Below are 19,445 nucleotides of genomic sequence, written 5' to 3' on the forward strand. Positions count from 1 at the left end.
TCTCTTGCATTCATTCTCCCTCTCTGCTCCAGCAGTACTTGTTATTGTTACACAATTTGCTAACTTTTTTTTAAACCTGTCTGGTTTTACTACAGGGTGAACTTGCAAGCGGTGCATCTGACATTCACTCACTCAGACACGTTGGAGTAGCCATCATGGACCACATACTATTCTAGGCATTAAAGACTCAGCCAGGAACAAAACAGGTCTGTCCACAGAAAGCTTATGTTTTAGTGAGGAAGAACTTAAAAACCAAATTAGTAAAATGCATGAGTTTGAGTAAGCTCTGGGAGTTGGTGATGGACAGGGAAGGCTGGTGTGCTGTAGTCCATGGGGTCACAAAGAGTCGACACGACTGAGCGACTGAACTGAACTGATGCTACGAAAGATGGTGATAACTTCTATCAGAGGAAAATAAAACTAGGAAGGGGAACAGTGAGTGTTTATATATGGAAGAAGGTGGTATTTGAAATTTAAAATAAGGTTCTCTCAGTGACTGCCTCAGTGAAAATGGGGCTTTTAAGCAAAGAATGGGAAGAGATGAGGAAGTGAGCCACACACATATCTGGATGATGAGTGTTCCAGATTAGAGGTTATGGCAAGTGCAAAGGTCCTGAAGTGGAAGCATACCTGGTATACTCAAGGAAGAGCAGGGAGGCTAGTACGGCTGAAACAGAGGAAGCAAGAATAGGAGAAGATAGGAAAAGGGACAGAGGGAATTCATGTACAATGGCCCACTAGGCCCAGAAGACTTTGGTTTTTACTCTGGGTAAGTCAGAAAGCTACTGGAGGACCAATTGCTGTAGGGAAACAATCAGATCTGTCTTAAAAAGATCACTCAGACTGATATCTTGAGAACAGATGACAGAGGAATAATGATGAAAGCAGACTGAGTAGAACATTAATGCAATGATTCAGGTAAGCAGAGGAGCTGGCATGGACCAGGGTAGTGGTGGAGGTAGTCAGACAGGAACTGCTGACAGGATGATATAAGGTAAAAGAGGAAGAAGTCAAGATCAGATCCAGGATTTGTTGCTAAAGCAGAGGGACTGGGATGGGAAAGACTAGGGAAGAGCAGTCTGTGGAAGAGTTTAGAATTTGGTTTGTGACACATTAATATGAAATGCCTTAGGGTGAAATGTTTGATGCTAATGATACTGACACTTGTTCATATAGCAAGCTATTCTGTACACTTGGCTTGTATTTACTAATTTAATCTTCAGAACAATCACATGAAGTTAGAATTAGTATTATCCCCCGCCTCTTTTTTTGGTAATAGATGGGGAAGCTGAGGTACAAAATGGTTAAAAACATCTCCCAAGGTCATAAAACTAATAAGCAGCTGAGCCAGGATTAAATACACACATGGACATCACCAGATGGTCAACACCGAAATCAGATTGATTATATTCTTTGCAGCCAAAGATGGAGAAGCTCTATACAGTCAGCAAAAACAAGACCAGGAGCTGACTGTGACTCAGATAATGAACCCCTTGTTGCCAAATTCAGACTTAAATTGAAGTAAGTAGGGAAAACCACTAGACCATTCAGGTATGACCTAAATCAAATCCCTTATGATTATACAGTGGAAGTAAGAAATAGATTTAAGGGACTAGATCTGATAGATAGAGTGCCTGATGAACTATGGACGGAGGTTTGTGACACTGTACAGGAGACAGGGATCAAGACCATCCCCATGGAAAAGAAATGCAAAAAAGCAAAATGGCTGTCTGAGGAGGCCTTACAAATAGCTATGAAGAGAAGAGAAGTGAAAAGCAAAGGAGAAAAGGAAAGATATACACATCTGAATGCAGAGTTCCAAAGAATAGCAAGGAGAGATAAGAAAGCCTTCCTCAGCGATCAAGGCAAAGAAATAGAGGAAAACAACAGAATGGGAAAGACTAGAGATCTCTTCAAGAAAATCAGAGATACCAAGGGAACATTTCATGCAAAGATGGGCTCGATAAAGGTCAGAAATGGTATGGACCTAACAGAAGCAGAAGATATTAAGAAGAGACGGCAAGAATACACAGAAGAACTGTACAAAAAAGGTCTTCATGACCCAGATAATCATGATGGTGTGATCACTCACCTAGAGCCAGACATCCTGGAATGTGAAGTCTAGTGGGCCTTAGAAAGCATCACTATGAACAAAGCTAGTGGAGGTGACAGAATTCCAGTGGAGCTATTTCAAATCCTGAAAGATGATGCTGTGAAAGTGCTGCACTCAATATGCCAGCAAATTTGGAACACTCAGCAGTGGCCACAGGACTGGAAAAGGTCCGTTTTCATTCCAATCCCAAAGAAAGGCAATGCCAAAGAATGCTCAAACTACTGCACAATTGCACTCATCTCACACGCTAGTAAAGTAATGCTCAAAATTCTCCAAGCCAGGCTTCAGCAATACGTGAACCGTGAACTTCCAGATGTTCAAGCTGGTTTTAGAAAAGGAAGAGGAACCAGAGATCAATTGCCAACATCTGCTGGATCATCGAGTTGGTGATGCCATCCAGCCATCTCATCCTCTGTCATCCCCATCTCCTCCTGCCCCCAATCCCTCCCACCAGCAAAAGAGTTTGAGAAAAACATCTATTTCTGCTTGATTGACTATGCCAAAGCTTTTGACTGTGTGGATCACAGTAAACTGTGGAAAATTCTGAAAGAGATGGGAATACCAGACCACCTGACCTGCCTCTTGAGAAACCTGTATGCAGGTCAGGAAGCAACAGTTAGAACTGGACATGGAAGAACAGACTGGTTCCAAATATGAAAAGGAGTACGTCAAGGCTGAATACTGCCACCCTGCTTATTTAACTTATATGCAGAGTACATGAGAAACGCTGGGCTGGAGGAAGCACAAGCTGGAATCAAGACTGCCAGGAGAAATATCAATAACCTCAGATATGCAGATGATACCACCCTTATGGCAGAAAGTGAAGAGGAACTAAAAAGCCTCTTGATGAAAGTGAAAGAGGAGAGTGAAAAAGTTGGCTTAAAGTTCAACATTCAGAAAATGAAGATCATGGTATCTGGTCCCATCGCTTCACGGGAAATAGATGGGTAAACAGTGTCAGACTTTATTTTTGGGGGCTCCAAAATCATTGCAGATGGTGATTGCAGCCATGAAATTAAAAGACGCTTACTCCTTGGAAGGAAAGTTATGACCAACCTAGACAGCATATTCAAAAGCAGAGACATTACTTTGCCAACAAAGGTCCATCTAGTCAAGGCTAAGGTTTTTCCAGTGGTCATGTATGGATGTGAGAGTTGGACTGTGAAGAAAGCTGAGCACCGAGGAATTGATGCTTTTGAACTGTGGTGTTGGAGAAGACTCTTGAGAGTCCCTTGGACTGCAAGGAGATCCAACCAGTCCATTCTAAAGGAGATCAGTCCTGGGTGTTCACTGGAAGGACTGATGCTAAAGCTGAAACTCCAGTACTTTGGCCACCTCATGCGAAGAGTTGACTCATTGGAAAAGACTGATGGTGGGAGGGATTGGGGGCAGGAGGAGAAGGGGATGACAGAGGATGAGATGGCTGGATGGTATCACCGACTCGATGGACATGAGTTTGAGTGAACTCCGGGAGTTGGTGATGGACAGGGAGGCCTGGCGTGCTGCAGTTCATGGGGTCGCAAAGAGTCAGACACAACTGAGCAACTGAACTGAACTGAATCCAGATCCCCAGTCTGTCCTTGACCCCTATGCTATACTGTTTCTAAGATGGAAATACCACTCTGGAATTTATTGGAGATGTCTGGAGATAGAAACTTCAAAATCATCAGCATAGAGATGGTATTTAAATCCATGACACTGGATGAGATCATCAAGGGACAAGCATAGGTGGAGTCCACAGACTGAGAAGTAGGCAGCAATATAAGGGAAAATGAAGACAGTATGACTCCTTAACTCCAAACGAATAGTGTTTCAAGGAGTGGGAGGGATGGGCTATGTCAAATGCTGTTGATAGGTTGAGTAAATAGAACCACTGGAATAATAATACAGATGACTTGACAAGTGGTGAGGGTAAAAGTCTGATAGAGTGTTCAAGAGAGGAAAGGAGAGAAGAAACTGAAGGCACCAAGAAGAAACCTCCGTTTAAAAAGAAGGTTTATTTTCATGCTAATGGACAATCCACTAGAGAAAGAAAAACTGATTATCGACGATGAGGGATAGCGATACTGAAGAGCTGGAATAAGAATTTTGTGGAGGAGCTGGACTCAGCTAGGAACACAGACAGCTTATCCCTTGAATAGGAGGGAAAATAGAATATATGTGCACAGATGCATGTAGGTGAGAAGATATGGTGTTGTGTCTGAGAGTTCTCTTCCAGCTGATTCTATCTGTTCAGTGAGGTAGGAAGCAAGGTCATCAACTGAAAGAGAGAACAGAGTAAGAAATTCTGGAGATTTAAGGAAAAGGAAAGCATAGCCAAATAGTCATCTGAAAGTAAGAATAAACTGGACTAAATAAATGGAGACCATCTTGCTCATCGTTGATCTGGGTAGCCTAGAACAGTTCCTAGTATGTTTTAGACACTAACTGTGACTTTGGACTTGAGAACCACTGACTACTTATGAATACAAATTAAAAAAAACAACTTCAAAGGTTAATGAGTTGGTTTTTTTTTTCAGTCTAGAAAAGATCAGTGGCCAGGCCATTTGACATATTAGTTGATCATGTTACAGGAAATACTGAAACCAAGGATCAATGGAAATATTCTAATGACTCCTGGGATTGTCTTTTTATTTTTCCTTCTTTAGAAATGTGTTATATTGCACTTCAAAAACAAACCCTAAAAGGTGCATTTAATAAGATATGAGAGAGGGTAAATTTTATAGAAGAAAGGGCATGGGAATTTAAAAAGCAGAAAGGAAGAAAAGGAAAGAGGCAGTAGATACTCCCTCACTTGTAGAGGAAAGGACCCAGAGTGGTCTAAGTACAATCTGCCATTAAGGAAAAAACACAGGAAATCTAAATAGAATGTAGATGTGAGCACACTGACTTAACGTGGTCATGAATACCATTTAAATGTTTTACTCTTGCGAATTAGTTGCAACCAATATAACCATGTGCTACTTTTCAACTATGTATTCTCTAAAACATAACCATTTCTAATGATGCCATTTAACAATTGTAACAGCATAAAAACTTGAAAAAATATATATCTGGCAGTACATTAACAATATCTGTTATAACAGATACTACAATATTTTTGGTGATTTTTATACAGTTAGAAGTGGTTAACCCCCTCCCCCAAATTAAATAATAGCCTAGGGAGGAGTTCACAGACTCAAATCCCCACAGGGTTAAAAGCAGGTAACAAAATGAGTGAAGCAGACAGTGAGGACAACAGGGAGCTACAGGGATATGGCAACAGGCAACCAAAGGGCATAACAGCTACTCAGCTCCGCATACAAAGTTAGCTGTTTAATCTGCCATTCCTAAAATAAATATAATAGTTTCAATCTGAAAGCTTTCAATGTTTGAAATACTGGCAACTAATTTAAATTTATGAACTGTGTGCAGGCCATACAATGTACATTTGTGGGAAGCATTCAGGCCCTTGAGCAGTCTAGTGTCCCCTGCATCTGACATTTTTCCATTCACTGTAATGAAAGCCTCTTGAGGAAAGCAGAGACCAACACTGGGCAGAAGGCATGCGGCACTATGTTTCAGAAAACCTTGGTTTCAGGGTAGGCACTACCATTTACTACTAGCTGGGTAACCTCTTTGAGCTTGTTTATTCATTTGTAAAATGTAGTTTCATCAACTATCATGTCTAATTCACTGAACTGTTTTGAGTAGCAAGTTAGAAAGTAGGTCAAAACACATCACTAAGTATAAAGCTCTCTATAAATACAAGTAGATGGCTGTGAGATACTAGAAAATATACACTGGTATTTGCCCCTGGTTCCTGGCACAGAGCTCCTGAAATTCCCCAAGCAACAAGAACACAAAGAGCATCTCTTGTCCTGACATTTGTTCTCTGATCCCATCCCTGACACAAGGCTCCTAAAACCCTTGTAAATTCCTAAGTGCTAAGAACACTAGGAGCATCTTTTGTTCAATGATACAATCCTGGGTGGGCTCCTGGTAAGAACTTGTCACCAGAACCACCAAGTCATGATGAGAAGCTTAGGATTTTCAGTCTTATTCCTCCATCCTCTAAAAAGGAAGAGGAGATGGAATTGGAATTAATAATCTATCATGTCTACACGAGGAAGCCACCACAAAATCCTAATAATGCAAGGTTCCGAGAGCTTCCAGGTTGGCAAACACATGCACATGAGAAGGTGACATACTCCGATTTCACAGGGACAGAAGCTCTTGCCCTTGGGGCACTCCCAGGCTTTGCCGTACGTATGTCTCCATCTGGCTCTTCGTCAGTATCCTTTACCATGTCCTTTAATAAACTGGTAAATGTAACTCTTTCCTTGAGTTCTGTGAGCTGTTCTAGCAAATTAATGAAACCTGAGGAGGAGGTCATGGGAACCTCCAATTTGTAGTCAGAGAAAGAGGTTATTACAAGTAACCTGGGGACCGACTACCTGCAATTGGCATCTGAAGTAGGTGGGACCAGTCTTACGAGATTGAATCCTTAAATCTGTCTGACACTATCTCCAAGTAGACAGGATTAGAACTGAGTTAAACTGTAGTGTCTCAGCTGGTGTCACAGATAATTGCTTGGTGTAGGGGGAAAAAAAAATCTCTATACATTCGGTGACTAAAAGTAAAGTGTTTTGTGTCAGCAGTAAAGAGATACACAGGACAAAGACTAACAGGAGGCAGATTGAACTGAGTTTTTCTAATACAATGGCTTTAGAAAGAGACCTAACAGGGTGGCCTAAAAACATTTTATATCTTTATGTTCAGTGAGTTCCTCGTAAAATGGTAATACAGATTTATTTAGCTCATGAGTTTCCTCAAATACATTAAAATTTAAGATCCTTTTCAAATGTTAAGGGCCATGTAATTGCTTACTAATATTAATAAAACATTTGCCGAGTACAGCCAAATACACTAGGAGCTGTATATAGTACTTTCTAAAAAGTTGAGAATATTCTTGGCTTTCTTAAAATAATGAGCAATTTAACGTAGCTAAGTTTAGAAAAAGATATTTCAGAGTCTTAGGTTTTTTTTCCCCGTTTTAAGATGTATGTAATCTTACAATGGGTTAATAACACAGACCTGTAAGACACCCAGGTTTATCTGTTACTCATTAATAAAGCTTCTGAAAGTACTGCTTCCATTAGATGGAGGAACAGGGAGGTCAGGCCCCTGACAGGAACAGGGCAGAGTATTCAGGTCCAGGACAACTAAGGGAAAAGCAGCAGCAGTTCTCCTCGTCATCAGGAGAACTAATAATTCATCAGGGCTAATAATTCTTTCACCCATCTGCTGCTGCTAAGTCGCTTCAGTCGTGTCCGACTCTATGCGACCCCACAGATGGCAGCCCACCAAGCTCCCAAGTCCCTGGGATTCTCCAGGCAAGAACACTGGAGTGGGTTGCCATTTCCTTCTCCAATGCGTGAAAGTGAAAAGTGAAAGTGAAGTCACTCAGTCATGTCCAACTCTTAGTGAACCCATGGACTGCAGCCCACCAGGCTCCTCCGTCCATGGGATTTCCCAGGCAAGAGTACTGGAGTGGGGTGCCATTGCCTTCTCCGTTCACCCATCTACTGTTATGCAAATATGTTTGGTGGAAACTCTTGATAACTGTTGGACCATTAAAACATACATAACATGAAGGCTAAGAAAGTATCAAAATTTATGAGGAGTTGCACTAGATAAAAACTCCCTAACATACTGTTCTATGAGATTCTTCATTTTTAGCTTTCATCAAAACACAAATGACTGAGCAAACTCAACAAACCAAATCCCTTTCACCAGACGACTTGCAGATTAGTGTTGAAAGTGAGTTAAATGATGGCAACTTGAAAAGTATAAAAGGCTCCAAATTCAAGAAAAATTTTCATTTACACATAAATTTCTGGAAAGATTATGGGTGATGCTTTCCCCCACCTTGGCTTCCAAACTCTCTGAATGAGTTAACTGTAACTAAAAAAAAAATTGTGTGTAAGACTGAACTGCCTGGGAAAAAAAAAAGAATGAACTGGCTGGCCATAAAAATAATTCTCCCCACAATAACGTAAGAATTCTGCATTGTATCTCTATGAGATGGAGAGGATCACTAAACTTATCTTAGTAACTATTTCATCACATATGAACTCGAATCATTATGCTGTACACCTTAAACATACATTGCTGTATGTCGATTATATCTCAATAAAGCTGAAAAATAAAAAGAATTCTAAGGGTCAGTTTGACAGGAAACAACAAAATTCTGTAAAGCAGTTATCCTTCAATTAAAAAATAAGTAAAATTTTTAAAAAAGAAAAAAAAGAATTCTAAGGGTCATATTTGTTCACATTATGGGACAGATTAGTATCTTTTAAGAAAATCTCACTAGTATGATTTAAACATCTCTAGATAAATAAAATGCTATTTGAACCACTGGAAAAGATTCTTCAAAGCTTTAATAATAAAGTAAATTGACCAGAGACAAAAATCCAAAATTAAATTGCTACCTTTAAAGAAGAAAGGTAGAAAATAAAATGAGTTTTAGGATGCTCTTTATTTACTAACATCTTTATAAGGTTAAATCTCTTAAACTTTGCTTGTAAATAATCTAGAAATAGAGTGATTGTAGAGCAAAGTGATTTAACAATATAGACTCTGAAATCAGATTATCTGATTTTATCAGATATATATAAATCAGAATATTATCTGATTCAAATCTAGACTCTACCACTTATTGTATCTGTGAATTCAGGCAGGTCATTTAACCCTCTGTAGACTTACAGTTTTTTCACTGTAAGACAGGAGAAAATAATAATTTCAGGGTTACTGTAAGGATTAAGTGAGATAATTCATAGTTTTCTTTCTCATACCATATTAAATTTGTGATGTAGCAAAATGCAGTGAAAATAGCTAAGAAGCATGGTGTGACCCAGTTCAGTGACATTAAATGCACAATGACCTCATTATACACAGCAATGAATATTGTCACCTGGGAACTGATTCTCACGTGATAGCTATTTTTGTTCTTTAATATGATGCTATAACCTTCTAAAAAAACACACTTTAACATATTTTTTTATAAACCATATTAATATTTTCTACATCCTAGCATTCATACAGAGAAAGCAATGGCACCCCACTCCAGTATTCTTGCCTGGAAAATCCCATGGACGGAGGAGCCTGGTGGGCTGCAGTCCATGGGGTCGCTAAGAGTTGGACATGACTGAGCGACTTCACTTTCACTTTTCACTTTCATGCATTGGAGAAGGAAATGGCAACCCACTCCAGTGTTCTTGCCTGGAGAATCCCAGGGACGGGGGAGCCCGGTAGGCTGCCGTCTATGGGGTCGCACAGAGTCGGACACGACTGAAGCAACTTGGCAGCAGCAGCATTCATAGATAAGACTGCTTTACCACAGTAGATACATTAAAAACTGATCACTTAGAAAATACTTAAAATTATATATTTTAATTGGGTTCATGTGAAATTGCTTTGAGAAATTATATTTGGAAAAGAAAAAATTCTCCATCAAAAAATTTGCTTAACAATCAGGATGCCTATTTATAAGTGTCCAAGTGTCTACAGGATTAATTCTTTCTAGTTATAGATCCCACTGTCTATGGACCTGTTAATGTGATTCTCATTCTATGGACCTGTTAATCTGATTCAGGCTCAAAATATCTACTAAAGTTTTACTGTGACATGTGTGGATACACTACATGACTTTGTATTTCAGACTGACAGCAGTTACTGAGTAAACCATTCAATCTAAAATCCTTCAAACTTGTTTACTTTAGTATAATGGTAGCTTAAACCAGAAGTGAAGTGGAAGTGTTGCTCAGTTGTGTCCAACTTTTGGTGACCTCATGCAGCATGCCAGGCTCCTCTGTCCATGGAATTCTCCAGGCAAGAATACTGGAGTGGTTAGCCATTCCCTTCTCCAGGGATATGCCTGACCCAGGGATCTAACCCAGGTCTCCTGCACTGGAGGCAGATTCTTTACCATCTGAGCCACCAGGGAAGCCCAACTTAAACCAGAACATGTGGAGGGGATAAAAAGAGTTACAACTAAAATACTTAACTGAGAAGGAAATGGAAACTAATCATTTTAAAAAACTGGCCTTCTTAGGGACTTCCCTGGCAAGCCAGCAGTTAAGACTCCAAGCTACCACTGTAGGGGGCACAGGTTTGATCCCTGGTCAGGGAACTAAGTGCGGCATGCCATGTGGTGTGGCCAAAAAGGAAAAAAAAAAATTCTTTAAAGTAACAAAACCACCCAGTGAAAAATTAACTGTGATGGGATTTTTATATTTTATATCACATAAACACATAAACTTTTAGTAATGTACACTGAGTTATAAAAATGACAGTAGTTTTTTTATACTGTCTCAGTCTGAATTATTATTTTGTGGCACTTACTCAAAACTAAACAATACAGGTTCGATGCAGGATACAGGATGCTATTTTGTGGCACTTACTCAAAACTAAACAATACAGGTTTGATGCAGGATATAGGATGCTTGGGGCTGGTGCACTGGGATGACCCAGAGGGATGGTACAGGGAGGGAGGTGGGAGAGGAGTTCAGGATGGGGAACACGTGTACACCCATGGCGGATTCATGTTTGATATATGGCAAAACCAATACAATATTGTAAAGTAATTAGCCTCCAATTAAAATAAATTAATTTAAATTAAAAAAAAACTAAACAATAAGCTTAGACACAAAAATGTTAGAAATGTATTTATCTATTTTTGTATTGTCACCCTACACATTATAAGGAAATCTGAACACTGAACAATCATTCTTTAAAAAGCACCTACATGGGACTTCCCCCGCGGCCCAGTGGTTAAGCCTCTATGTTTCCACTGCAGAGGGCCCAGGTTCAATCCCTGCCCAGGGAATGAAGTTCCCACATACTGCTGGGTGCAGCCAAAAAGAAAAAAATAGAAAAAAATTAAAAAAAAAAAAAAACTAAAAAGCACCTACATAAAGAACATTACACATATGATATACATTTGATAGACTACTAATTAAGATAGTTTTTCTTAAGTTACCATCCCAGGTTAAAAACCACAGGATTCCCAAAGATAAGTTCACATACTTTACTTACTTCACCTGAAATTTAACTTAAATTGAAAAAAAGTAATAGCAATAAATGTAAAATTTAGGATACATTTAATTTTCACTTGAATTTAGTATTTCTTCCTACTTCTCTGTCAATATGGAGCACTAAGTAAAGCCTACTTGTTCAAAAATATTCTAATACGAACAACTTTGCTAAATCAAATTTATTTAAACACCTAGTTTTGAGGAAGCAATTATTTTTTAACCTACTTGATTTATTTATTGGACTTTCCTAGGAATTATCAGATTTAGTATCAACAAACACACAGGTAATATCATAGACAGCAGCTTCCAGATTCATTAATTTCCATATTCCATCAAATCAATTCCTGTATTATAAAGAAACCAAAGCTGTACTTCTTTTTAAAAAATACATGAATGCTATACTAGGGGTGTAACTCCTTATAAAGCAAGGCACGAATGTGGCATCAAACTTACTTTTCCAAAGAAGCCTTTGAAGAACTTCCTTTCCTGGAGGAACAGGGGGACAAGTCGAGCGCTATTATTGTATGGGCTTAATGTCCCAGGGTTTCACAGCAATAAGCACACACAGAGGGTAGGTGAAGGGCAAAGTAGGAGAAGGGGAGGAAGTGAGAGTTTTAAAGAGTTATCCATACCAGGAGTGACAGGGAAAAAGGAAGGGTGCATGAAAATGCAGGGAAACATACTGTACGGCCTAAGAATCCACAGAAAGAGAAGATATCAGAACCTGTATTCATGCAGAGCAACTAGTTACTTTAGCATTCTCTTTTGACGTTTAAAACAGATTATTCAAATTTGGCAGCAGAGAAAAAGATTATGACATACAGATTTGGTGAGATTTGCATTAAAACTTTCATAATAGTAAGTGGTAAATATATTGGTAGATGTACATTTTTCAATTTAAAATCAGTGGTTGAATATGTGGAAGTCACCAATTAAAAAACCAGTCCACACTCAAATGATCACACAGTAACATTAAAAAATGCTACACTTAAATTATAAGTGTGCAGCGAGGATCCTTGTTAAGACTTTTTCTTTTTGAGTTAAAGATGTCACTTAGAGAATTCTTACTAATGCATTAGGATTGATTTATATGTATGTATGTGCTGATCAATTCCACAGCAATCATAGGGAATTAACAGATATTTTCGATTTCAAACACGGAATAAATCATCTATAAAGAACACAAGGCCAATGCTTTCATTGGAGTTGAGAAAATGAATATATTTGAGAACCAAACCACATCTGTGAGCCACAGCTGAAATCTGAGGAATATGGTCGTATTTTCTTTTAAAATTCTATTTTAGAATAAAGAAATTTGCAGTGACAGTTATAAGTATATGTAGGTAAAAAAGAGACAAGTGTCTGTGATCCCAGCACAATTTTTTAAGCATATACAAATTTTGCAAACTGGCCACCATGTAAAGTCTGAAGAATTTATGCAAAGTAGATGAGTTCTAGTTCACCCAAGCTAGCTTAATGTTAACATTTCTTAGTTTTGGCTGAACTATACTTTAAGCCTTTGCCTTTTATAAACTGTTATTAACAGTGAACAAATGCCTAGAAAAAGACAACTATACAGAAATTTGACTCTCTTAGATAATTTATCTAAGAGGATGGTATGGCTAGATAGCATTACCAACTCAATGGACATGAATCTGAGCAAACTCGGGAGATCGTGGAAGACAGAGGTGCCTGGTATGCTGCAGTCCACAGGGTCACAAAGAGCCGGACGCGACTGAACAACAACAGATAATTTATAAATTCATTCAATATTCTCAAACACTAAATAGTTTTTTTCTCTAGGTTTTGAAAAACACAAACAGCATCAAATATTTCCACAAAATGTTTTCAATTTAAGCTAGAAATATAATAAGGAAAGTGGGTAGTTACATAGTAAGACTAAGCTTATTTCTGCTGCCAAGTTTGGTGACTCTAGCTTTGTTAGACTTTTAGGTAACCACCAGCTTTTAAAAGGTACAGGCGATGTTAAAAGATTCACCATTCTTTAAGGACAGGAAGGTACCAGAAGAAGATTCATTAATATTTAATTTAGCTCCCAGAAAAGCTCCTGTTAAACATGGAGTTTGCCTTCTTTTTATAAAAGACCTCAGATGTTAATGAAAAAAGATGACGTGCAAAATGCATCAAGACAGTTATTAGATTAGAGAATAAAACTAATTTAAAAAACAATTATGATTCTTTTACCTGCTAAAACAAGAACATATATTAAAACAAATATATCAAATAGTGAATAAAAAACCAACATATTAGAAACTGGTAGTATAATGAAACTAGTCTAAAACCAAGACAGAGTGCGAAAGACATTTACAGAGACAATGGGAAGAAAAGACATTTTAAAAGGTCCTCTTGCACCAGTATCAAGCAAGATAACCAAAGGCCCAAAACGCTTTTTATAAAATTGGTACTCCTCACTCTGCAACTATGTCATCAAGGCACTGAAAATGGGCAACAGTCCTTTCTTTCATTTATCTTATACAATCTACACCCCTAAGTGGCTAAGTAAATTATGCCACAAAGTAAATGAATTGAAAACACTGTACCTAACTTTATGAATATAATGTAAAAAAAAATTAAACATATCTAGTCTCTGAGAAGTATTTGTTTAATTATATCTTTTCCTTTGAGAATATAAAGTATGTTGATAACTTCTAATTGAAGTTAAAGTAATCCTAAATTTTAACAAATCACTTGGAAGGAAAATAAAAAAACTGTACTTGCAAATTATCCTGCTACTTCAATCTCCCACAAATTTAAAAAACACTAGAACATTACATTTTTAGTTCAACAATGATTTGAGTGATAGGTTTAAGATGTTTGTTTTCCTATTTAACTGGTACATTTGAGCTACATAATTCTTTATATTTTAAAACTTTTTGGCATTCAAACTTGTTCCAGATATGCTATTTCTTCTTCAGTCTGTAGATTTGTACATTTTTATGTTTGCTTCCATTTATTTGAAACTCTAAGAGGAGTATTTATCATCTATGAAAATAAACACATCTCCCAGACACAGCTTTTGGCACAATATAAGCATCTGGCACAGTAGATTACAGATGTTTGTTAGATAAATGTTTGGTAAAAGGAGGAAAAAAGGCATCTAGAAATTTGTGTAGTAAAAATATGAAAAGACAAAAATCATGTATTTTTGCAGACTAACATGATATGATCTGAGGATGAACAACATCTGAAGACTTCCAACTTTCTGCAACCGTTTCCATATAGCATTAGAAAGGGCATTAGTAGAAGGGGAAGTTTCACTGAGTATTAACAAATGGGAAACTGACACAGAGAGCTCAGCCTGGTGCTCTGTGACAACCTAGAGCGTTCAAGGAAGAGGGGATATATATATATTTATGGCTGATTCACGTTCCTATACAGAAGAAACCAACACAACTTTGTAAAGCAATCATCCTTCAATTAAAAATCTTTAAAAGTATTCTTAATCTTATTCTCTTAGTGAACTTAGAATTATTTTGTTAAATAAGAGACTGAATTTAAGTTTCTTTGAAAACTGTATTATCTGCGGCTGCATTTAACTCGGGACCATATTTAGGTGGACATGGCAAGTCTATAAAACTATGAAGTTCCTTTAACATTAATGATGATTAAATGAAGAGCACAGATAAGACTAAGAAGGTATTCAAACATTTAAGAATTTAAATAACCAAAATCTGAGGTAAAGGGTATGTATATCTGTATATTGTTCTGGGTTATTTTTTTTTATGTTTTTTGCATACCATAATCAGTTATTTTTCTCCTCCTTTCCTTTCTATAATAGATTTAGACATTTGCTGGAAAACACAATCCACTTCGATGAGTTGGTTGCTTCCTTGATTTCATATCTTTTATACTGAGCAATTATATATAAGAGGTCATATAAAATACACCAAGAAGCGGAAAAGTTTTGATTAAGCAAATTGAGGGGGAAAAAAAAGCACTCATTCATTAGTAGCCAAATTTGTGGCAGCCTAGCATATCAGCAAACCCAAAGCAACAAGTATTTAATGCTGCTGGGGCAAGGGCATGCAGAAGTAATGCTTAAAGCTTTCACAGCAAAGGCAGAAAAGGCCACACATTGGAGAAAAGGAAGGTTGTAAAAAGGGCTGTCAGAATCCAAAAAACATTCTTCAAACCTATCCAAACTTCAAAACTATTAACACCTTAATCTGAACCTTTATGAACTCTGAACTCCTTTTATTAAACACACAGGCATATGCCTGGGATGTATTCTATGGCCTAACAGGCAAAATAGACATTATTGATCCTTGAAAAGGACTCTCCACTTCAAATATGCTGAAGTTTGTGCAAAAGGCAGGGAAATACTTAATGTTAGAGGAGTACAGAGAAGGAAACTGGGGGATAGCAGTAATGATAGGAAGTCTCCCCAAAATAAACCTCACCGGCCATTAACAGATATCTCTATTTTATACTTTTTTTTTTTCCTGGAAAGCTGTTTCCTACAGATTTAAAATTACTAATTTATAACCCAGTTATCACAGTTAGGTTAAGTGACTGAAATAGTTTTACCCTGGTTTTAGAATATTAGTTATCTATAAGAGTTCATACCACTAGTTTAACATGGGTTCTGAATTAAAACTATCTTTTAGATAATGTCTGGCCTACACTGAAGCAGCTGGTCATTAAAACTTACATCTTTGGATGGACAACGTGAAATGCTCTTTATTAATGAGCACACATCTTTTGCCTTAGAAGAAACACTGTTCTTACTGGACAATGAATCACTGAAATTTACTGAGCAAAATCTTTTGAGAAAGTGTTTATAGCATACAGATCAACACTGGCAACCATCAAATACATACAGCTTTCAGTCTTTTTACAGCATCTTCACAGATGTGCATTCCTCTTGATTCATCAACTTCTACATGCCCAAGGTACTGTAGAAAGAAGATAAGAGTTAGGGATATTGCTGTGTTTACTAAGTAGCTACTATATGGTAGGCATTATGTGGTAGAAAATTGAATACTAAAATTCCACTCAAGAAACTCATAGCATTACACAACAGTTAAGATAATGTGACTTTACTTATTCTCGTGTCCTCATATGAATGAGATTTAGAATAAAGGTCTCAAAGAGTTGTTAAAGGGGAGTAGGTGAAAAAGAACATGATAAGGAAAGGTAAATGTCAGGTAAACATTCAGGTAAATGTTACCTGAATCTAGTGAATCTGAGGCATAAAAGCTTGTGCTAGACACTGTTTATCTCTAGACATAAAAAATAATCCTAAAACAAAGCATGTGTGTGTGTATATACTGAAAAGGTACAAAGGAAAACAACAGCTATTCAAGGCCTGAAGAGATCACATACTCTTTTTATGGGAAGCACATAATAAGAGGGCTGAAAACTAAAAGTTTAAGACAGTACATTTGAGCTTTAAAATATGTATAGAACTTGAAGAAGCCATATGGGAAAGGCTGGAAAACTATTTTAGGCAGGGAGAATTAAACAAAAGCTATAGGTGTGGAATAGAATAATAATTACATCAGCAAGTATTCCTCATCTGGCAAGAATATGAGGTATATGCAGCTATGAAACTTGAATACTGAAATGAGTCTGTACTGAACCCCAGAGACAATGGAGAGCTAAAAAGCGCCTTTTTTTGCAAGGCAGTATTATTATTCAAATTATATCTTAGTATGGGAATAGTCTTGGGTTAAAAAGTACAATGGATGATGGCAATATCACAAGTGCTCTTTTAAAAGGAGATTTAGAGTCTGGTTCTGGTAAGATGGGAGTAGACATGTCTTACCCTGTCCTGGCTTCCCAGGTGGCACTAGTGGTAAAGAACCCTCTGTCAATGAAGGAGAGACTTCACTGCCAATCCCTGAGTTGGGAAGATCCCCTGCAGAAGGAAATGGAAGCCCACTCCAGTATTCTTGCCTGGAGAATCCCATGGATAGAGGAGCCTGGTGGGCTACAGTCTATAGGGCTGCACAGAGTTGGACATGACTGAAGTGACTTAGCAGAGCATGGCATCCTGTCCAACGCTCTGAATGAAATCATAAAACCAGAATAGACTGCATGGAGCACCTATCTGAGATCTCTGTAAAGAGTGTAAGATAAATCAGAGAACATCAGAATTCAAGGTATTTCTGAATTGGCAGAGAGTTTACCTTCCATGCCCCTCCCCCCTCCTTTGGTCCCTCCAGCTTGAACTTAACACAGCCAGATATCCAAAAGGGAGTGCTATGGCACAGTCAGAACTCTGGGAAAAGCACTCTATCTCTGGCTCAAGGACCAGGTATGTGAATACCTTATCCTCAAAAAGTATAGGGATCCCCATCCCTTTATTTATTTATTTTTGTTCTTTCACACCCCAATCCCCAGGAAACCCTGTGGTGGTGTCAGTGGGAGCAGCAAGGGAAACCTGCAAGAGCCACGCACCTCTCACAGACTGTGATTCCAGAAAGGTGGCGTCAACACCCCCAATCCCGACTTCTGCTTTCTTACCCTCTCCCTGAATCTCCCACCATCTGGCCCTGGATGAAGGTGAAACAGTAGCAATTCATGGGCACAATAACTAGTGCCCTAGGGAACACATGCATAGAGAGTTTAAGTAACTTGCTCAAAACCATTCAGCCAGTGAATGCTCAAACCCAAGCAGCCTGACCCACAATAGTCTTACAATGCTCATATATTGAATTTTTCATTTTTATTCCCATCTTTCCAATACTGACTGAATGCATAAAACCTACATAATTAAAATCAATTTAGGAAACTGCTAGACTTTAGGTAACAAAATACCTGAGGTATCAATCATAAAGATCATAAACTAAGGGCAAAATACTTAAAATATCTAAATAATTGTAACTGCTGTAATTTTGAATAAATGTAAAACAGCAAGATTCACTTTTAAGTGAATCAAATAATATATTCAGTTATATATATTTTATATATTCATCCTCATTCTTTTTTATTATAGGTTATTACAAGATATTGAATATAGCTCCCTGTGCTATAAGTAGGTCCTTATTGGTTATCTATTTTATATACAGTAGTGTGCATCTGTTAGTCCAACTCCTGATTTATCCCTTCCTTCCCCTTTCCCATTTAGTAACTGTAAGTACATTTTTTACGTCTGTTGAGTTTGTTTCTGTTTTGCAAGTTCATTTGTATCATCTTTTTTAGATTCCACATATAAGAGACATCATACATTTGTCTTTCCCTACTCTGACTTCTTCACTTAGTATAATAATCTCTAGGTCCACTCATGTTGCTGCAAATGACATTATTTCATTCTTTCTTATGGCTGAGTGATATTCCATTGTGTGTGTGTATATATACCACATCTCCTTTATCCACTCATCTGTTGATGGATACTTAGGTTGCTTCCATGTCTTGACTATTGTAAACAGAGCTGCTATGAACACTGGTGCATGTATCTTTTGTGTGTATGTGTGTGCATGTTTATGTTTTGGCTGCACCACACAGCTTGTGGGATCTTCGTTCCTCAACCAGGGATGGAACTAAGTGGAAGCGTGCAGTCTTAACCGCTGGACTGCCATAGAGGTACCTGCATATATCTTCTGGAATTATAATTTTCCTCAGATATAAGCCCAGGAGTGTGATCGCTGGATCATATGGTAATTTTATTTTTAGTTTTTTTTTTTTTTTTAAGGAAACTCCATACTTCCTTCCATATTTAAGGAAATACCATACTTCCATTGTGGCTGTACCAATTTATAATACCACCAATAGTGTAGGAGGGTTCCCTTTTCTCCAAACCCTTGTCAGCATTTATTATTTGTAGGCTTTTTGATAATGGCCCTTCTGACTGCTGTGAAGGGATACCTCTTTGTAATTCTGATTTGCATTTCTCTAATAATCAGCAATGTTGAGCATCTTTTAATGTGCCTGTTGGCCATCTGTATGTCTTCTTTGAAGTAATGTCTATTTAGGTCTTCTAGTCACCCTCTGACTGGGTTGTTTGTTTTTTGATATTACACTGTATGAAATGCTTATATATTGTGGAAATTAAGCCCCCACTGGTCATATCATTTGCAAGTATTTTCTGCCAGTCCACAGGTTGTCTTTTGTCTATGGCCTCCTTAGCTGTACCAAAGTTTCTAAGTTTGATTAAGTCCCATTTGTTTACTTTTGTTTTTATTTCTTTTGCACTGGGAGACTGATCTAAGAGAATATCGCTAGGATTTATGTCAGAGAATGTCTTGTTTATGTTCTCTTCTAGGAGTTTTATGGTTCTCATGTCTAAT

The 19,445-nt window shown here is 37.7% G+C and overlaps 1 protein-coding gene across 1 annotated transcript in view; it reads right to left on the reverse strand.

Moving 5' to 3' along the window:
* Positions 1-19,445, reverse strand: part of NUMB (NUMB endocytic adaptor protein) — a gene marked incomplete at its 5' end in the record, with an annotated part of 117,189 nt that overhangs the window by 23,764 nt on the left and 73,980 nt on the right. Inside the window, 1 exon segment of the mRNA NM_001101951.1 lies at positions 16,035-16,109. Within this exon segment, the coding sequence (NP_001095421.1) occupies positions 16,035-16,109 (75 nt within the window).

The sequence above is a fragment of the Bos taurus genome, chromosome 10 (genome assembly GCF_002263795.3).
Source record: "Bos taurus isolate L1 Dominette 01449 registration number 42190680 breed Hereford chromosome 10, ARS-UCD2.0, whole genome shotgun sequence".
Lineage (NCBI taxonomy): Eukaryota > Metazoa > Chordata > Mammalia > Artiodactyla > Bovidae > Bos > Bos taurus.